Source organism: Pomacea canaliculata, linkage group LG8 (genome assembly GCF_003073045.1).
Source record: "Pomacea canaliculata isolate SZHN2017 linkage group LG8, ASM307304v1, whole genome shotgun sequence".
Classification (NCBI taxonomy): Eukaryota; Metazoa; Mollusca; class Gastropoda; order Architaenioglossa; family Ampullariidae; genus Pomacea; species Pomacea canaliculata.
In genome coordinates, this window is record NC_037597.1 from 21,926,598 (window position 1) to 21,946,058 (window position 19,461).

The following is a 19,461-nucleotide window of genomic DNA, read 5'->3' on the forward strand; positions in this document are numbered from 1 at the left end:
TACGACAAACCCGAAAATTTGCTTTGCGTGGGTGTGCAGTGAAAGTACAATAATAATAAAGACTATTTGGTTGACGGATTCCTTCATAACATTGACATGACGTGAGGACACTTTGTCATCGCAATGAACTCCCCGACCACGACGCATCCTCGCATCAACACCAAACATAAACTTACCTTCATCTACCTGGTTGTGATGCCAAACCTCACTGCTATACTGCTGATGTTGTTGGGGCGAGTGCGATTCTCTTTATCTGCATTGTGTTCACAGCTGTGAATATGTCTCTACTTGTTTTCTGATATGTCTGGTATATTCGGTGCATTGAGCTTAATGTAACGTGGGAAAACGTACAATAAAAGTCATCATCATCATCATCATCATCCAACATCATCAATCAACATCATTAATCAACATGATCAATCAACAATCAAAAATCATCAATCAACGATCAGCATAATCAATCCTCATTAATCAAAAATCATCAATCAACATTCAAAAATCATCACTCAACAATCATCATCATCATTCCAAAAAACACAGGCAAAGGGAGAGAAACGTTCCTGTTACATTTTTCGGTCAGTTTGCTGCCCCTCCGTGCTGGCTGCCTAACAAGGAGGATAATGGTGCGGGCGGTGAGGGAGTGCAAAGGGAGACAACTCAGTAGATGAGGGCCCTTGTTTACTTCACTTGATGTCGTTTAGCTTCAAATATCCATGCATCTTGTTATTCCACAAACTGCGTTGAAAAAAATAGGTTTTCATTTTCTTGTTATTATCATAGTATCGAATGGGTAGCGCAACAACGAAGCTACACTTAGTAAAAAGTTTGAGGGTGGACTAAACTGAATTAATTGCCTCATCTATCTTTTCCAATTTTTTTTTTGAATAATTAACAACAAAGAACCCCCCCCCAAACAACAAACAAACAAAAAACAAACAACAACAACAGCAAAAAACAAAAACAAGGCAAATGACATATCGAGAGCGGTGTGTGGGTTTGTGATAGTTTTAGCATGAATTAGTGACTAGTGATGAGATTCAGAAATTAATTAAAAGCTGTCAACAGGTAAGACCATTTCAATACCAGGTAAACAAGAAATGTTTATGTTTCTTTGTTTTTTTAAAAGTTGAATTGTCCAGAAACACTTATTCTAGACACACAGCACTCTTCGCTTTCAAGGACCATCTTGTCCATGGTACTGAGATGACTCCTCGCGTTGGTAGGCTGCAGATACAGGTTTAAAAAACATCCTGTTATTTTGGCATCCATGTATACAATATTCATACACATTTAACCTCGGTGCCAATAGCACTTTATCACTGCAGCTTTCGAATAGACTGTAAAGAGAGTGTCACAAACCTGCTGTGTATTTTGTTTGAATATTTTTTTTTATTTAGTTAGGGAGAGGATAGAGAGAAGTAATTGGAAAGGGAAGGTGGTAAAACAACTATTAGTTGGCTGTCAGTGTCAACAGTGTGAGGCGTGCTGAGCCATACTGGGATGGCCGGCTGGTCTTTGTGTTATTTAAGTTCTGTTGATAGGTTGTTTGTTGATTTGTTCGAACAAAGCAAAGAGTGTGGTAGTGTTTTGGATGTGTGTGGTTTGATTGGTTTTTTTTTCCTTGACGGGAGAAGGGAGAGTCTCTGTGGTGTTGTCAGTGCGTCCGGAGCGGACGGTTTTTGTTTTATAACCAGTCTTGACGGACTGTGTGTTGTTGTACAAGTCCTGACCAGACTTGTATTGTGTGTACAAGTCCTGAACCGACTTGAAGTACCATACTTGTTTGTATTTTTGTTAGCATTGAAACTGTTGAGGCTTTACTTTTGGATTTTCTTTTGGATTTACTTTTATATTTACTTTTGGATTTACTTTTTGATTTACTTTTGGATTTTCTTGTGGATTTACTTTTGGATTTACTTTTGGATTTTCTTGTGGATTTACTTTTGGATTTACTTTTGGATTTTCTTGTGGATTTACTTTTGGATTTACTTTTGGATTTTTTTTTGGATTTACTTTTTGATTTTCTTGTGGATTTACTTTTGGATTTACTTTTGGATTTTCTTGTGGATTTACTTTTGGATTTACTTTTGGATTTACTTTTGGATTTTCTTGTGGATTTACTTTTAGATTTTCTTGTGGATTTACATTTGGATTTACTTTTGGATTTACTTTTGGATTTTCTTGTGGATTTACTTTTGGATTTACTTTTGGATTTTCTTGTGGATTTACTTTTGGATTTACTTTTGGATTTTCTTGTGGATTTACTTTTGGATTTACTTTTGGATTTTCTTTTGGATTTACTTTTGGATTTTCTTGTGGATTTACTTTTGGATTTACTTTTGGATTTACTTGTGGATTTTTGGATTTTTTTTTGGATTTACTTTTGGATTTTCTTGTGGATTTACTTTTGGATTTACTTTTGGATTTTCTTGTGGATTTACTTTTGGATTTACTTTTGGATTTTTTTTTGGATTTTCTTGTGGACATAACTTCAAGTAGAAGCGGAAACATTGTGCTGTTTCAAGTGAGACTTTGAGAGGAAGTGTGCCAGCAGATGGAATACTTTTGAAACTGTTGGAAGAAACGTGTGTTCGAACTGTGGGGTTGGGGAATTAGGAATTGTGTTGTGTTGTGTTTCTCATTTTGATTTTTAAATAATATTATATTTTTAAAATTTAAATTGTTGTCTGTGTTTTGATTTATTCATGTTCCTCGTCTGAAAGGCGCTGTAGAGTGCAGGTGACAATATTAATGGGGGCTCTGTCCGGGATTTTATAGGCAATATAATGTCGTTTCAGACGAGGTTAGAAATTTTTTCATTGTATTGGAACGTAGTGTTGTTTTAAACTTTTTAAATATTGCGTGTGACATTTTATTTGTGTCATGGCAACTGGACTCGATCCAGAAGAGTTGAAAGAAAAAGTGTCTGTAGAAGTAGAGGGAGACTCCGGTAAACTTCAGAGATGGACATTTGAAGCTAAGTTACTTGCCACAGAGCTTGGTCTGACAGGTGATGAGTTGGTCAAGTTCGTAGCGGCGGAGTTGAGAGATCGTCGCCAGGAAGAGAGAGAGAGGGAAAGAGAGAAGAAGAAGAGAGAAATAGGAAATTTCAGTTAGAAGAAGAAGAGAGGAAGGAAAGAAAAAGAGAAAGAGAACAGAAACTTCAACTGGAAGAAAGGAAACTTAGGCTAGAAGAAGAAGAGAGAGAACGGAAACTTAGGTTAGAAGAAGAAGAAAGACAGCTAGAACTGAAATTGAAAGAAAGACGGTTTGAATTAGAACAAGAAAGAGAAAAAGAAACTCATTATCGACGGCTAGAGAATGGAGTGGGCTCAACCCCATCTAACCCATGTATCAGTACTTACAGTGTGAAGCTTCCTGTGTTTGATGAAGCTGTGGAAGATTTAGATACTTTCTTAGGACGCTTTGAGTGTGTAGCTCAACTACAGAGCTGGGATGTAAATAGCTGGGGGGTGATGCTTGGGGGTCAATTGAGAGGCCGAGCAGCGGAGGTGTACCTGTCACTCACAGACACTGAGAGACGAGATTACGAGGTTTACGTGTCATAAAACCTTTTAAAACGACCAACTCTGAGAGGAGAGAAGTAGACAGCCTAAGACAGTCAGAGTAAACATGAGAGAGAAGGGAGGTGGGCTTTGTGACTGTAACTGTTGGCATTTGTTGTGCCAGTTATTCCTGGAAAGGATAATGTGGGCTGAATACCTGAGCAGGTTTGCTCCGTACCAAGCCGTAGGTTGGTTTTGGTGGGGGGCTATTTGTCACAAACCTGCTGTGTATTTTGTTTGAATATTTTTTTTATTTAGTTAGGGAGAGGATAGAGAGAAGTAATTGGAAAGGGAAGGTGGTAAAACACCTGTTAGTGGGCTGTTAGTGTCAACAGTCTGAGGCTCGCCGCGCCATACAGGGATGGCCGGTTGGTCTTTGTGTTATTTTAGTTCTGTTGATAGGTTGTTTGTTGATTTGTTCGAACAAAGGAAAGAGTGTGGTAGTGTTTTGGATGTGTGTGGTTTGATTGGGGTTTTTTCCTTGACGGAAGTGGGGAGAAGGGACAGTCTCTTTGGTGTTGTCAGTGCGTCCGAAGCGGACGGTTTTTGTTTGTAACCAGTCTTGACGGACTTGGTGTTGTACAAATCCTGACCAGACTTGTATTGTGTGGTACAAGTCCTGACCAGACTTGTATTGTGTGGTACAAGTCCTGAACCGACTTGAAGTACCAGACTTGTTTGTATTTTTGTTAGCATTGAAACTGTTGAGGTTTTACTTTTGGATTTACTTTTGGATTTTCTTGTGGATTTACTTTTGGATTTACTTTTGGATTTACTTTTGGATTTTCTTGTGGATTTACTTTTGGATTTTCTTTTGGATTTACTTTTGGATATTCTTGTGGATTTACTTTTGGATTTACTTTTGGATTTACTTTTGGATTTTCTTGTTGATTTACTTTTGAATTTTCTTTTGGATTTACTTTTGGATTTACTTTTGGATTTTCTTGTGGATTTACTTTTGGATTTACTTTTGGATTTTCTTGTGGATTTACTTTTGGATTTACTTTTGGATTTTCTTGTGGATTTACTTTTGGATTTACTTTTGGATTTTCTTGTGGATATAACTTCAAGTAGAAGCGGAAACATTGGGCTGTTTCAAGTGAGACTTTGAGAGGAACTGTGCCAGAAGATGGAATACTTTTGAAACTGTTGGAAGAAACGTGTGTTCGAACTGTGGGGTTGGGGAATTAGGAATTGTTTTGTGTTGTGTTTCTCATTTTGATTTTTAAATAATATTATATTTTTAAAATTTAAATTGTTGTCTGTGTTTTGATTTATTTATGTTCCTCGTCTGAAAGGCGCTGTAGAGTGCAGGTGACAGAGAGGAAGAGACCTGGAGGTCATGTCATTGCTGGTCATGTCATGTCAGGTCTATGAAGTGACAACATGACATTTTGAAACAACAGGTGGGATTTCTAATTGAGATGCAGTTTCTTTCAACTGCAGTGACAGTCGTGAACAGAAACAACAGCTAAACTGCTTCACCTGACAGGTGGAAGCAAGGTGCTATCGATCATGGAGCTTATCGATCGCCAGGTTTTTCCCGTCGCCTCACTCGTTTCCATTTTTACCTGAGATGCTGAGGCTGGTGGGGGAGGCGAGTCGAGGGCGGGCATTGTCCTTTCGTCTGACGCACGATGAAGGAAAAATCGGGGGAAGTCCCTGATTTTACCGGTCTTATGACAGCATCGTGTACTGTGCAGCAGGCTGCCTCCGTTGCCAGGGGGCGTTTTCCGTTACCAGCGAGCGCGCTCTCTCTCTGGCTCGCATCCTCTGGTCCCGAATACTTTCAAGGACCTCTTTTGGATTTCTGGGATTCCAGCTTTCATGCTAATATTCTGAACTACGATATAACCTGTTCTTTTATCACTATGGACGAAAACTATTTTTAGAAAAAAAATAAAAATGAAAACCATCGAAAATTGTTGACTCACAGCTTTTATACATTGATTCGTAGATGAGTTGCAATGTGCACTGACAAATGGGAAACAAAATCTTTGAATAAGTGAAGTGTGACAGGTATAAGCTGCGCTGGCTGTATCTTATACCCACGACAAAAATTCTCTACCATAAATAGAAATTAAAAGAAATGTTTTTTTAAAAAAAATATTTATATTTAGTAAGAAGACAAACTAGAATTCATTGTAATAAATGAGCGGTTAATATCATGTCGCCTACTCATTGAGTTTTGATATTTGTCCCCTGCTGATTAAGTTATGATTCAGTCCAGCATGACAGATGATGCCAGGTGGTCTTTCGGCAAAAAAGTAGGTCATGGCGTGGTGCAGGATGTGACAGGTCGCTCGCACAGGTGTGGATGGTGTTGTCTGTTGAAAATTAATCCTCGTGCTGTAGTCAGCTTACGCGAACACGAGTCTACATTGTGTCTACGTTCAGCTTGGTGACAAAGGAAGGAAAACCCGAATAAATCCGAGTGCACCAATTATCCTGCGATCTCTTTCCCCATTTCGCGTGTCAACAGAAGTCTGTCTGATGTCAGCCGGTACCTCAGAAAAGCTCAGTTGGAAAATTCCACCGTTGATAATATGCGCCTCCGCGAGACACGCAAACATCAATTTTATTTACATACAAAAGGTCATAAAAGCAGCTGTCGATGTAAACAAAGGTTTGTTGTGTTAAGCGAGCTGGGCTTTTTTCTAAAGTACACTAATTCCACGAAAGACAAAAAAATAAAAGTAGAAAAAGTGTGTGTTGTGGTGGGTTTGGAGGAGGAGATGGGGAAACCCGGTACAGTAAAACGATCTGTCTGTGACAACAGCAGAAAACCGTCGTTTGTAGTCATGATAGTCGAACGGAATTTGCTTAAGCACGAGAGAGTGAGAGAGAGATAAGGGTTAGAAGGAAAAAATTATTGTCTTTCTATGCATTAGAGATCTTAGAATTGTAAAGAACAGAAGAGTGTATTCTTTATCATCCCTCTTTACTGACAAAGACGAAAATGTGTGTGTGTGTACGCGTGTGTGTTCGCACCCGTGTGTATGCAGTTTTCTTTCTTTGGTTGTACAGTTTATGTTTCATTTTACCAAGGCCTCAAAATATTGATACCAGCGACATAACCTCAACTCTTAAAGGTAGCATCAGCAGTCAGCACGGAGTTATTCCCCTTTCAACGTTTGCCGCTCAGCAGGTGAGAAATGCTTTGATTGCTTGTTATTTGATTCCGCTGCTATCTCCTTCCTTCGTGCCTATATTCCCCCCCCCTCCTCGCCTCTATTTTCTCCCCACTCTCCCACACACACCATTTTTGAGTCCCTCTTAGTCATTGCACCTACAGGCGCAGTCAGCCAGTCAAAGGTCAGCAGCATCGATTATCACCCTTTGTCGTCAGCTCCGTCACTGTCACTAACACAGCTCTCATCACTTGACCGTTTGGTAGATGTGTAGTCGTCAGAAGCAGCTCGTTATCTGAGATGACTTACAAAAATAAAAAGCTCGACAAAACGTAATCTCCGACCATGCTATAAATAGTAACGCCAATGGCTTACGTTAGGTGATTCCCCTTCTCATTTCGCGCCCGCTGCCTGCGCATGCGTCGACTGCACGCGCTACAAAAGCACTTTGAGGGACGGACGTCTGGTCAAATTGAGTTGTGATTGAAGCGCAACCACTGGAGAGACTGGAGAGAGGAAAAAAAAATAAAAAATTATGGAGAGTGAATATTCCATGGACCTCGAGAGCTTTTCAGCGGGATGTGCAGAGAAACTGTTCGAGTCCCACTTCGCGACGGCCTGCTCCACTTTTTCAGCTGCGGGATCGGAAAGTTTGGACACAGAACTCGCAGAGGCAGCCCGGATGGCATATGAAAGTGGGACCATCACACCACTCGTCAAACAAGAACTGAGACTAGTCATTCAAACCAGAAGATTGTCACAAGGAAAGGATGAACTGAGGGTGGCATTCTCCGCGCCGTGCTCTCACCAGGTAACAACAGATATTTAACTTAGTAGACATCTCTGATGTTGACTGATAATGTTCTGAAGATAATTAATGCATGTGTGTGATTTTCTTAAGGGGATATGGGGTAGGCGATGGATGAGGTTGATATTTAAATGCTGTAAAACATTAAATGTTGCTGCACTTGATTGCTGGGGGGAATCTATGGAGGCACTTTTGTCAGTTTTTTTTTCTCTGTCGGTCCGGGACTGCATCTTGGCATGGGACAGGAGAATTAAAAACAGAGACTGGTGTTTGAAGACATTTATTCTAACAAATAGGACACCTCCCACACGACCCCTCTATTAATTTTATTCTTTTTACGATTACATACATATTTTTACGATTACATACATATTTTACTACCCGTCTTCATCTTTATCGTGACAAACAATAAAATAAAATATTGAAACAGAGATGAACAGAATTCGATAAATTAACATGGATACTTGAGAATATTTTCATTTTAAATCCACAGTTCCTGTCTATAAATAAAATCCGTATATTCTGAAAAATAGCATGAAACTGGTACAGACTTGGAAACAGATGTTTGGACAGGTATGTTTTCTATCCAAGCGATATTGAGGTCTGCACAGGTATTCGTGTCCAGAGTAAAATTCAATTAAATAAAAGTACAAATGCCATCAATCTTTGAATTCAGATTGAAGATTTGTTTAGAAATCAAGCTAAAGTTGCCTTTAATTCACTTTAGCAAAATGTTAAAGTCACATGTTAAAAAATAAAGTTTTGAAGATGAAATACTGTAAAGACAAAAGAGAAAAAAATGACTCTTTATCCTTTCTCCTCAAATAAGTTATCGCAAAAGAGAACACGATGAATATTTAGTCCTTTCCATCAAACAACTTGTCACATAAGAGAAGAAACAACTCTTTATCCCCTTCCCTCAAATACTTACCACAGAGAAATAGAGATGAACAGAAAGGAGGCGGATTCTCTTTTGAAATTTTAATTCTTTTAGATTTTCCAGGTTTTATGAGATATGTATACATTCCACAGACGAGAAAAAGTGATGCGCACTTTAACTGGTGTTTTGATAAATTTATGAAAAAGAATCATTTATTTCCGTAAACAATTAGAGATGAAAGCATTTAAACAAGTCGTCGTTTTAACAGTTCCAGATGTTCAGATGTTCGAGAATCTTCTTTTTCCTAAAGACGCTCATTTAAAAATTTTTTTGGTAGCATTAGTCTAAATCAGACCTGGGCAAACGCCGGCCCGCGGCCCGCCTCCTGTCTCTGACCGGCCCGCCCGCTGGCCCGCCCGCCAGTATATATATACTATGTATACAGTATTGGGTAAAACTGAGTTAACTATATTAGTCCGGCCCTCTAGAACCATCCCAGTTTCTCATGCGGCCCCTTGGGAAAATTAATTGCCCACCCCTGATCTAAATAGTCGTTTGTGCAATTTAACACCAAAAAAAATAAAATTTTCTTTATAACATACAGACCAATTATTTGGTAGTACTTACAAGTACTCATGTACACTTTACTCAAGCAAAACTTGTGTCTGTTTTAAACACATTATTTTTTTTTTCAAAAGGGTTATTCCACAACAGTGGTTTTAAGAATATGCATGTGATACACTTTGCTGTTATTTCAATATTTTAAATACTATTCCAAATGTTTCTCGGTGCCCTATCCTTTTTGTTCTGCCTTCACAAATGTTTCACTTCAGTCGCACATTCAAAAATGCTTCCATGGATACTGAGTTTGATAATACCAGAAAGTAATCAATAATCTTGTATGATATAAATCATTATGATCAATTAAGCTTTTCACAATTGATGGAAAATATTTTTTCTTATCCATTGCAAAACTCATTCAGAAGTTACTAAAACTATTAAAACTACAATAAATTTATAGCACATACATGGAGATCATAGGTGAATTCTGACAGAAAGTTTGTTTTTTTGTTGGTTTTATGTGTATGAAGGTGAGCGAGAGCAGAGTCGTTCATGAACACGACACACGGACATTCTCACTACTAGAGTTATGACCTCAGCATACTCAGTGGTGAACACACACACAAACACACTTATTTCTACTGTAATAAAAATGTAATGTAAGTAAACTCATCAAACATTTTGTAAGTAAAACTGATGATTAATCTACCGCAGTCTGTGTAAGTATACACATATACACTCGGGTGTAAATAAATGCATACTTATAAACACCTACACTTACACACACAAGTATACAAACATACACACTTCTAGGCGCATATATGCAAGCCTATGCATATACTCTTATACACAAGTGAGCAAGCCAGCACACACACACACACAAATGCATTTCCCTCCCCGACACAAACATACAGACACTTTCTCCTCCCATTTGTTTTTCTACTCTGTTAATTTTGTTTATGTCACCTGCCTTTCACCTTCATACAGTACCTTTCAGACGAGGATGATAAATCAAAACACCGACAACAATTTAAATTTTTTAAAATAATATAATTTGAAATAAAACACAAAACAAATCCAAATTTCCCAACCCACAGTCCGAACACTTCCACTGTCACAAAACATCTAATCTTCCTTCCCACTGTTCACTTCCCCACAAAGTCTCCACTTGAAACTCCACACTGCAAGTAACACAAAGTATCCTCTGGCATTGAACACGAAGTTTCCACTGGCGAACCCCAGGCGGATACAAAGAAGAAGAGTAAAAAACAAAAGAGAAAACACAAAACACAAAAACCTGGAGAGAAAAAACAAAACAAAACCAATCTTTAGACAAATGGCGAGTTCAACCATATTCATAAACTATACACTAATATATCACACTCATCAGAAATTTCCCCATTCTTCCACATTAAATACAGGCTCACCGAGAATCAACAGAAATACACACTCACCGAAAAATCAACAAAGATACACACTCACCTCAACAGGTTCAATGTTACATAAAGATGTAAAGATGCAAATCTTGTCAAGATTTGTACAGTCCAGTCAGGACTACACCACCAAGTCCGTTCAAGACTTGTTTACAATAGAAAAACCGTCCGCTCCGGTAGCACTGGCAACACAGAGGAGACTGTCCCTTCTCCCCGCTCCCGTCAAGAAAAAAACAAAAACCCAATCACATCACAAACATCCAAAACACTACCACACTCTTTCCTTTGTTCGAACAAAAACCTATCAACACCAACTTAATTAAAACAAAGACCGGCGCGAACACTGACAGCCGCAGTAATAGGTGTCTTCCAACCTCCCCCTTCCAATTTCTTTCCCCTATCCCCTTCCCAGCTAAAAAAAAAAATATATAAAATTTTAAAAAATTATATCGCAGCAGGTTTGTGACAGTTTAAGACTATTAAAGAGCATTTCTATTTCTAAATACCAATAAAATAAAAAGTTGACCGCAGAAACCTTTCTCTTATATCTCAGTCGTGTGTGTTTACATTCCTTGAAGGTTCCTGACATGTAGAGTAGTACATGCTGAGGGTTCTTTTTATATTTGAGGAAATGATCTCTGATATTTTATACTTTCGCTGTATTACGGCTTTTGGTTCTTGCTGTAGTTTGTTTGTATGATTACATACGAATGTTTGTGGTCATTATATTATTAAAGTAAAATAAAACGCATTTTGTTTGTTTACATAGATAATTACACTTCCTTTTAGTGATCGCAAAATGTAAACTTTTTCACGGTAAAGACCAAAAAGTCCACAAGAATTTTGTAAGACAGATGACTAACCTATTGCAGTCTGTTTAAATACAGCTTACATTTTGAAAAACAATCAAACAGATGAATAGTCTACTCCTATGTAAGTTAAGTAAGCGCATCGTACATTTTGTAAGTAAAACAGGTGATTACTGCAGTCTGTGTGAATATACCACATATAGGTGTATCTACTGTAATCTCTGTAAAAGCAGCTTACATTTTGTAAGTAAAACAGGTGATTACTGCAGTCTGTGAATATACCACATATAGGTGTATCTACTGTAATCTCTGTAAAAGCAGCTTACATTTTGTAAGTAAACCAGATAATTAATCCACTGCAATCAATGCAGACTACATTTTGTGCCAAACTCGCTGCTCAAGTTTATTTTCTGTAAACAATGTCCAAAAAAACGGCTTTGTGTGAAGATTTACAGATGACAACAACTCAAGAAACTGTTTCAGAATCACAGTGCTCTCTTTATGCGCATCATCTTCAGTAAACGATGAAAAGCCGAAGTGCCGACCATTTTGAAATGACACCAAGCACGTGATCTGCTCACAAAAGTTTCCCGTGTATTATTTTTTACTCCAGATAAACCCAAACCTGTCAGACCAATATTTACTTAAGAGGACAGCTGGAGTTCAGCTTCGCTAAAATAAATGTCAAAAATTTGTTGGGTGGATTTATTCATGTTTATAGAGAAACATTACCGTAAACACTCTAAACCAGACCTGGGCAAAGGCTGGTCCGCCCGCCAGTATATATACCATGTATACAGTATTGGGTAAAACTGAGTTAACTATATTAGTCCGGCCCTCTAAAACCATCCCAATTTCTCATGCAGCCCCTTGGGAAAATTAATTGCCCACCCCTGCTCTAAACAATGGTTGAATGTATAGTTTTGGAACCTCCTAGAATGAATTTATAACTTTTTCATAGACTTACCAAGAGATGTAAACTGTGTAAGTACTAAGTATTCAAAGATATTTTTGATTTGTCATTCAGAATCTTAAGCGGAAATAATTCATAGAATAGCTGTGACTATACAACATTTTAACGAGTTTTTTAATACTAAAAATGTGTTTTGCAGAAAAGTGAATATTGGAAATGTTGGATGAAGAGCACTAAGGGACAGAGCAGTGAAAGTGTGTGTAGTCTAGTCACTCACCTATGCCCCATCACCAAGAGTTGCAGACAATACCAACTTAAGATTTTTATTTTCTATACATTCAGAAATCTTTTATCTTTAAAATTATTATAATAATGTATTAAAAAATTGAAATGTATGCACTTTTTATTTTTCTTTAAAATTATAAAATGATAATTTTTTTTCACTGAGAGCCGTGTACTCAAAATTTTGCTAGACTATTCCATCCATGCATTCCAAAGGCTAAGAATTATGTCATGTATGAACTAGGAAAGATAGAAAAAGGAAAAAAAAAATGTGACCCCTAAATATCCTTCCAAAACATTGTTTTACTGGACATGTCAACTGAATAATGGTAACACACTGGATTTACCTTCGACAAGTTTTATAAGAAGTGTAATATCTGGAACAGACCAGTTTGGAGCGGTTCAGTTGTTGTTTACTGGTGATACGTTTGTCAATAGACTTTCTGGCTTAGTAGGTCTCTATAGTCACCAACACCAAATTGTTTGCTATTGTTTATATTGTTAGAGTGCAATAAGATCAGGTTAATAAGAACTGTGAAGACAAATGTTTAGCAAATTCTTATTTTTTTCTAAATTTCCTTGTAGAAAACATCCTAAATAAAGTTATGGCGGGGATGATGGAGACTAGAAAATATCAATACATTGTTTGTCTCTCGTGTATTTAAGTCACCACATTCGTTCACACCATGGTAATCACAGCTGTCATCTTTCGAGATGACCTAGGTGTCCTCCCCTGCCAACATGTCAGCAAGTCAACCATAACAAACTCAACACAAGAAGCAACCTTGATGGTGACATGATGCATCTATCCACACGATACTTGTTCCTCTCTCTGGTGGGACATTAGAGAGAGAGCTTGTGTGTGTCAAGCTGTAGACAAACATTTCCTGGCTCTCAACTGATGCGGATGTGGGTGGAGACGACAAGAGCCCAGAGTGTTGTCAATCAGGCTGTAGCAAGACCACCCTCACTTCCGCTCCCCAGGAACTCTTGGCCCCCGAGACCACGCCTCCAGTGTGTCGCCAAAACATAATGGGGGACACTGTGAGAATGAATATATGTTGCTTCATGAGCAATTATGTCGCCGGTCACATCGCTTTCATCAAGAAACTCGTTGCTTGGCTCGGAGGAGAGCGAGGAAAGGCCACCCACGTTAGGTATTCCACCTACCCTGCCACCCTCAGTTTCTCTTGCCATTCTGTCCAGCTTGTTGAACTGACTGACACTAGGCTAACACAAGGCTGGGCTTTTGTTTTGTTTTTGACAAACCGAATGCTTTGGTTAAATGTTTTGACATCCTGTCACTCGTATGTCTCCTGTTATGAAAAGGTGCAGGGAGGGATCAGCTTGCCTAGCACATATTTCTGACAAATTGTTGAATAATCTAAAAGCAGTTCACGATAGAAATAAAATACTTGATGAACTTGCGGCAAGGTATAGAGGAATTACACCGCTCAACAAACATTCTAGAAAATACTGTATCCCTGCAGGTATTACATAACAGAAATAAAATACTTCCTATAGTATACAGCATGGATATCAAAACGCTTGTGTTAAACAAATCTTGTGTAACTGAAAGGGTTGCATTATAGAAAAACTCATTCTCTAAGCTTAAGAACATTATTATTTATTTATTATATATATAAATTTTATATATTGCTATTTCTGTACATGAATGTATGCTTATTCAAACTAAACATTAGCTCATGTTTTCTATGTTATTTGTTGATATTAGATGAGTGTCCATTTCATATTACAGTCAGAAAAAAAGGACTGGATTGATTTACACTAATTATTTTCTTTGTCATAAATCACGATCTGCATTTGTTTATGGAACTCTACTTTTCTGACCCTGTATTATGTGAACACATCTGCTCGTACATAGAAAAATATATAACTAAAAATCATACAACATATCTCTATGCATACATCTTTATGGGCCACTGAAAATGTAGACGTCTCATCTGTTACTTTAAATATTCATGAACAAATTAATTATAATCGTACTAATACTTATCGTAAAAATTATTTACCTAGAACTCTGTGATTTATTTCATACTACACATGAGAGAAAAATAATAAATAAATTGTCGGAGCATTATTTTATGCTCACAACACTTCCTTCCTTTTTGCATGGTTTATGTACCTAGTCCATTTCCTAAGAATTAATTTATTTATTCATTTAGTCCTAACCTAGGAGTTATTTTCCTCTGACCAGCATTCCATTGTTTGTCTGCAGCTGCTGTCTAACAATAATTCCTCGACTGTCAGGTGCTAAGAGTGTTTTGACTGAAATCAGTGTCCATCTGTTTAATAACAATTTTTGAATTTCAGTTTCCATCCGCCTGGTATCATGACAGGTTCTTTGCATGTTTTTTTTCTGAAGTGTGTTTCCATCCTGGACTTCACTTTACTTTTAGTTTAACACTATAGGCAATGTCTATATTCTAACAGCCTTGTCCCACAGTACCAGTGTGTAACACGATTGTGAAGACCAGCTGCCCGCATTTCGAAACTGTTACAACAGTGTTAGTCAGGGTTGCTGTCTTGTAAGAATGTTAGTCAGGGTGTCTGTCTTGTAACAATGTTAGTCAGCGTTGCTGTCTCCATGATATTTTTGAGAGGATCGGGTGGGTAGTTGTATCAATGGATGTCTGTTAATAACATGACATCCCATTTTCCAACGTTCTAACTCATCTGGTGACAAGCACCCTGTTACTGAAATTTGCCGGGTAAACCATTTGATGAACACTCTCTACCTCTATTTTATTTCTATTTTTCTCTCCGCTTTCACTTCTTCTCAGTCCACTTTCTCTTTTCCTTTGTGCATGTGTGTATACATGTGTGTGTGGACAAATATGTAGGTGTGTACGAGTACAGTTCGACTGTTGTGCATTTACCCATCCTGTTAAAATTATAATTCTAGCTGTCAGATAATATTTCTAAAGCAGCATACCAATCTACATCCTCTCGAGATTTTGAAATTATTATTGACTTACTTAAATCCTCGTCTGCGGAAATACCGTCTACAACGGGAAGTTTGATTCACCTCGCATGCCTTCTGCCTGTGTATTTTCAAAGCGTGTATTTTCAAACAGACTTACCACCACCACCACCACCACCACGGCAGACATCCACGAACATCCGTTATTCGCACACAGACCAACACAACGACAACTCGGCCGCTCAGACCTCGAGAAACAGGGATTGGCTCGTACGAGTTGTCGGTCCTACTACGTTCATTGTGTTTTGGCGAAATTTTCAAACCACTTGTCGACAACGGTCTTGATGTAGTCTGTCCTGTGATGTAGTCTGTCCTGTGGTGCAGTGTGACCTGTGATGCAGTCTGTCTTTAATGCAGTCTGACCTGTGATGCAGTCTGACCTGTGATGCAGTCTGTCTTTAATGTAGTCTGACCTGTGATGCAGTCTGTCGTGTGATGCAGTCTGACCTGTGATGCAGTCTGTCGTGTGATGCAGTCTGACCTGTGATGGAGTCTGTCCTGTGGTGCAGCCCCATGGTGTAGAGATAACCCATGCTATACTTAAGGGATATGTTCTGCAGCGTGGTTTCCGTTAGTGCTTTACACAAGGAAGCTATAACGGGCTCAAAGTATGCTGCAACTTCCTGCAACCTGCCCTCTGCAGTCGTCCTCACACCCACGTGAAATGCGAGTCGCCGGGCGCGCGAGGGGCGGCAACTGCTGCGGAAGGACATGGCGACGCTGGCGAGATGGCGTCTTCGCTGACCTCCTCGTCTGCACGGATCTGCTCCGGGTCAGTCTAAACAGGTTGGACCTGCTGCAGGCCAGTTACTGTCGGGAGCACATCCATGGCAAAGCTTTCAAGAATTTTCTTTGGATACATCTTTGCACCACCACCACCACCACCATCCATGGATTTGCCCTCAGGTCAAGATGTCCTGGGAAGATGAGCGATGAAAACAATGTGCTCCTGCTTTCTAAATAAAATATCTCTTTTGAATAAATTATTCGGTTGTTAATGTCTGTTATTCTTTATCATAGATGCTGTCGTTGTCACAATCATCACAATTGTTTTAGAGAGAGAGAGAGAGACGCGGGGAAGGGGGTAGCGGAGGAGTGGTCGAGAGTGTGGTAGTGTGAGTGATAGAGCAGTCATTGCAACTAGGTGTCAAATATAATTAAATCTAATACGGAAACCAAGATATAATAAAAATTGACCCTTGACCTCTTGGTTTGTCCGTAGCTGACCCCTGCCGAGGAGGCACAGCGCATGCGCAGGAAAGAGCAGAACAGGAGAGCCGCGCGACGATTTCGTCAGAACCGGAAGTTACGGGAGTCGGTTCTGGAAGAGGTACGCGTTGCAAAAGGCTTTTTATGGAGACAACATGCTGAGAAAGTTTTCTTTAGTCTGATCCTTACGGAAGAGCTACAGTCTCCTTCTCTGTTTTTGTACTGTCTCTGTCTCTGCCCAGAATGTGACCGATTCTGTCTGCCCCTCTTCCTGTCTGCTGCTTTTTTACTCTCAGACTGCAGTATATAATATCATATTGGATATTTTAGCCATACATTATCATCATCATGATCAGCAGCAGCAGCAGCAGCAGCAGCAGCAGCTGCCAAACCGGCCCAAAAGCACAAATTACCAAATCCACCAGAATCGCCCTTAAAAATAAGTACTGTACAAGAAATCTGTGATGGCTGATTTTACCCAATGAGAGCTCGCTGCCATCTCAGGTACACTGACTTCTTTGTCCTGGGTGATCCCCGTGTTTCCTTCTGAACAACGGAAGTCTTGAAACTTTATTGAAGTTAGTTCTTGGCATCCTCCCGACTGCACACTGTCATCAACTCCCACGGTTGATTGAATGACAGGAGTGCCCTTAAGTCTGATCTACTATCTTATCTGTGTTGTTTGCCACGGACCAAAAATTAAAAAAACAAAACAAAAACAAAAACAAAAACGATGGCTGACAGATCGCAACCCTGACAAGAATTGTGAAGCGATGCCAGTTTAAACGTTAAAGACTTACCAGGGTGCACAATTCTTGTTTGAACGGCTTCATTTGGTCAATAATATTCAGATTATATAGTGTTTATGTAGTGTTACTAGTGTATTCCTTATCAGCATTTCCTTCAAACATCAACTTGCACAACGACAGTCACGCGTGTGACGTCACGGGTTATTGGTGTACGAGAGAAAAACCGAGATACAAGCAACCAACCTTCCACTTTCTCACCTTCACATAGAAGAAAAAAAAGCTCAGATCATCAAAGACACGTGGGCATACGGCAAAATTTCATTACCAGGCACTATAGCCTGTCGACTGTCGTAGTTAGTTCGACCTAAGCGTGCCTGTATTTCAGTGTGACCTCATAGGTCTGACATGCGCATAGCGATACTTTGATAGACACTATCCTGCAAACAAAAGAAAGGAGTTATTTGTTCTGACTAAAGTAATACATATTATCAAATTAAAAAAAAACCTACATACTCCAAAATTTTGTTTTGGCTCGGGTAGGTCTTTAAGCTCTCCTTACTCTGCGTGCCGACAGCAGCGACCGGAAGACAGTGTCGCTCGTTGGCCTCGACCCACTGCCGGGGTCACGCTGTCTTGATTATCAGCCAGCACCATCGGAGAATGTGCGCGCGCACTCAGCGTTTTGAAAGAAGTAATTTGCGGGGGTGTAGCTTTATTACTGCTTACAGCCCGCATCGAGATGCTGAGGGAACACAGACATGTTGTCTCGTGCGAGGGAAACACAAGGTGTGTGCGCACGCACATGGCACGCGCGAATCTTGACGGAAGAAGCAGATTGTTCTTTTGCTCCGTCCATCCTTCAAACGGTGTTAGCGGCGCTACAGGTCCGGGCGATCACGTGACAGCTGCCTGGTTGCGTCATCTCCGGTAGTTGTGTGGCGCGGCAACATTGAACGATGTTAATGACAAACGTTCTTTCTTGCCATCGGGGCCATCAGAGACAGGTTTGGCCGCTCACCTGTCTTCCACTACTGTTGCTCCTCCTTTGCTTCATTTCAGCCAGTCTTTACCTCCCTTAGTTTTCATTCGCATGTTTCGTGTTTCTCTCTGATTTTATTCCATGTTTATTTTCAATATCGTAAACAGCATTGTCTAAGCCTTAGACATCCGGTCGAGAAGACTACATGACCTTAGCCCTGAGGTCAGGTAGTCTTCTCGACCGGATGTTCCCTCCCACGCCACATGCATGCCAGGGGCAGGTCGACCTGCGGTCGACGTCAGAACGTGGACTGTTAGAGTCGTTTCCCCTGTTCACACTCACCTGTCCAGGTCATCGCAGTCAGCCGATGCTCTTGGGATGGATTGTTTGTTATTCCTCACCCTCTCTAGGCTCTCCCTCTCTAATGAAACTTATATGTTAACATTATATCATATTCCATCATATGATTAACATAGTATCAGAATTAATGCAAATTAATTGAAAATGTATTTGTAAGTAGACTGTTATAAATATGAATTATTTGATACGAGGCTTCTTCCACGCCAAGGAACTCATACATCACCCATTGTTTGTTTGCGGGTCTTAGCTTTACAATTCTTTTCCTATTTTCCGTCTCCGTTTGACACACTTCTTTAGTTTTTTTTTTTTTAATTATTAACCCTCTTTTTGTGACTGTACATCTGCTCCTTGATCTTTAGGTTAGGCGCATCATCATCCTCATTTTTCCTATTATTCCCACGATCTAATAATTTGTCTTCTTCTGTCACTTGTTTGTACAAACAGGAGATAAGTAACTTGGAGGTGAAGAATGCAGGGTTAAGGGACAAGATCAAAGAGTTGCAGCAACTGAAGGACCTGCTGCTGCAGCATGTGACCGCTCATTTCATCAAACATCATCTCCCAGACTCTCCGCAGTCTGGGGTAGGTCATCCACCCCGGGGCCTCCCCGACGCCATGCTGCGTCTTCCGAGATGTCTCCCCGCCTTTGATAAGCCAGAGACACACTGAAACTATGGGATGTCCTTGTTTTCTCGCTCCATCAATGTGATGCGAAAAACAGGGGAAACAACTTTGTTTGCTGGATTACCTCAGCTGGCCATTATCATCGATGTCAAG

The 19,461-nt window shown here is 39.6% G+C and overlaps 1 protein-coding gene across 2 annotated transcripts; it reads left to right on the forward strand.

Moving 5' to 3' along the window:
- The first annotated feature begins 6,899 nt into the window (after positions 1-6,899).
- On the forward strand, positions 6,900-19,461 carry LOC112571172 (proto-oncogene c-Fos-like). 2 transcript variants are annotated; one of them, XM_025249990.1, is made up of 3 exons: positions 6,900-7,508; positions 16,610-16,717; positions 19,129-19,461. In XM_025249990.1, the coding sequence occupies exons 1-3, from the start codon at positions 7,233-7,235 to the stop codon at positions 19,351-19,353; spliced, it is 609 nt and encodes a 202-aa protein (XP_025105775.1). In that variant the 5' UTR covers positions 6,900-7,232; the 3' UTR covers positions 19,354-19,461. The 2 variants fall into 2 exon arrangements, with proteins under 2 accessions (XP_025105775.1, XP_025105776.1); XM_025249991.1 differs by lacking the exon at positions 6,900-7,508 and adding an exon at positions 15,875-16,159.

Bases quoted from the DNA above. Each gene is read 5' to 3' on its own strand.
- LOC112571172 (XM_025249990.1), top strand. From the start codon at position 7,233: ATGGAGAGTGAATATTCCATGGACCTCGAGAGCTTTTCAGCGGGATGT. The intron at 7,509-16,609 runs GTAACAACAGAT...GTTTGTCCGTAG, and splicing joins CCGCGCCGTGCTCTCACCAG to CTGACCCCTGCCGAGGAGGC. The intron at 16,718-19,128 runs GTACGCGTTGCA...TTGTACAAACAG, and splicing joins GGGAGTCGGTTCTGGAAGAG to GAGATAAGTAACTTGGAGGT.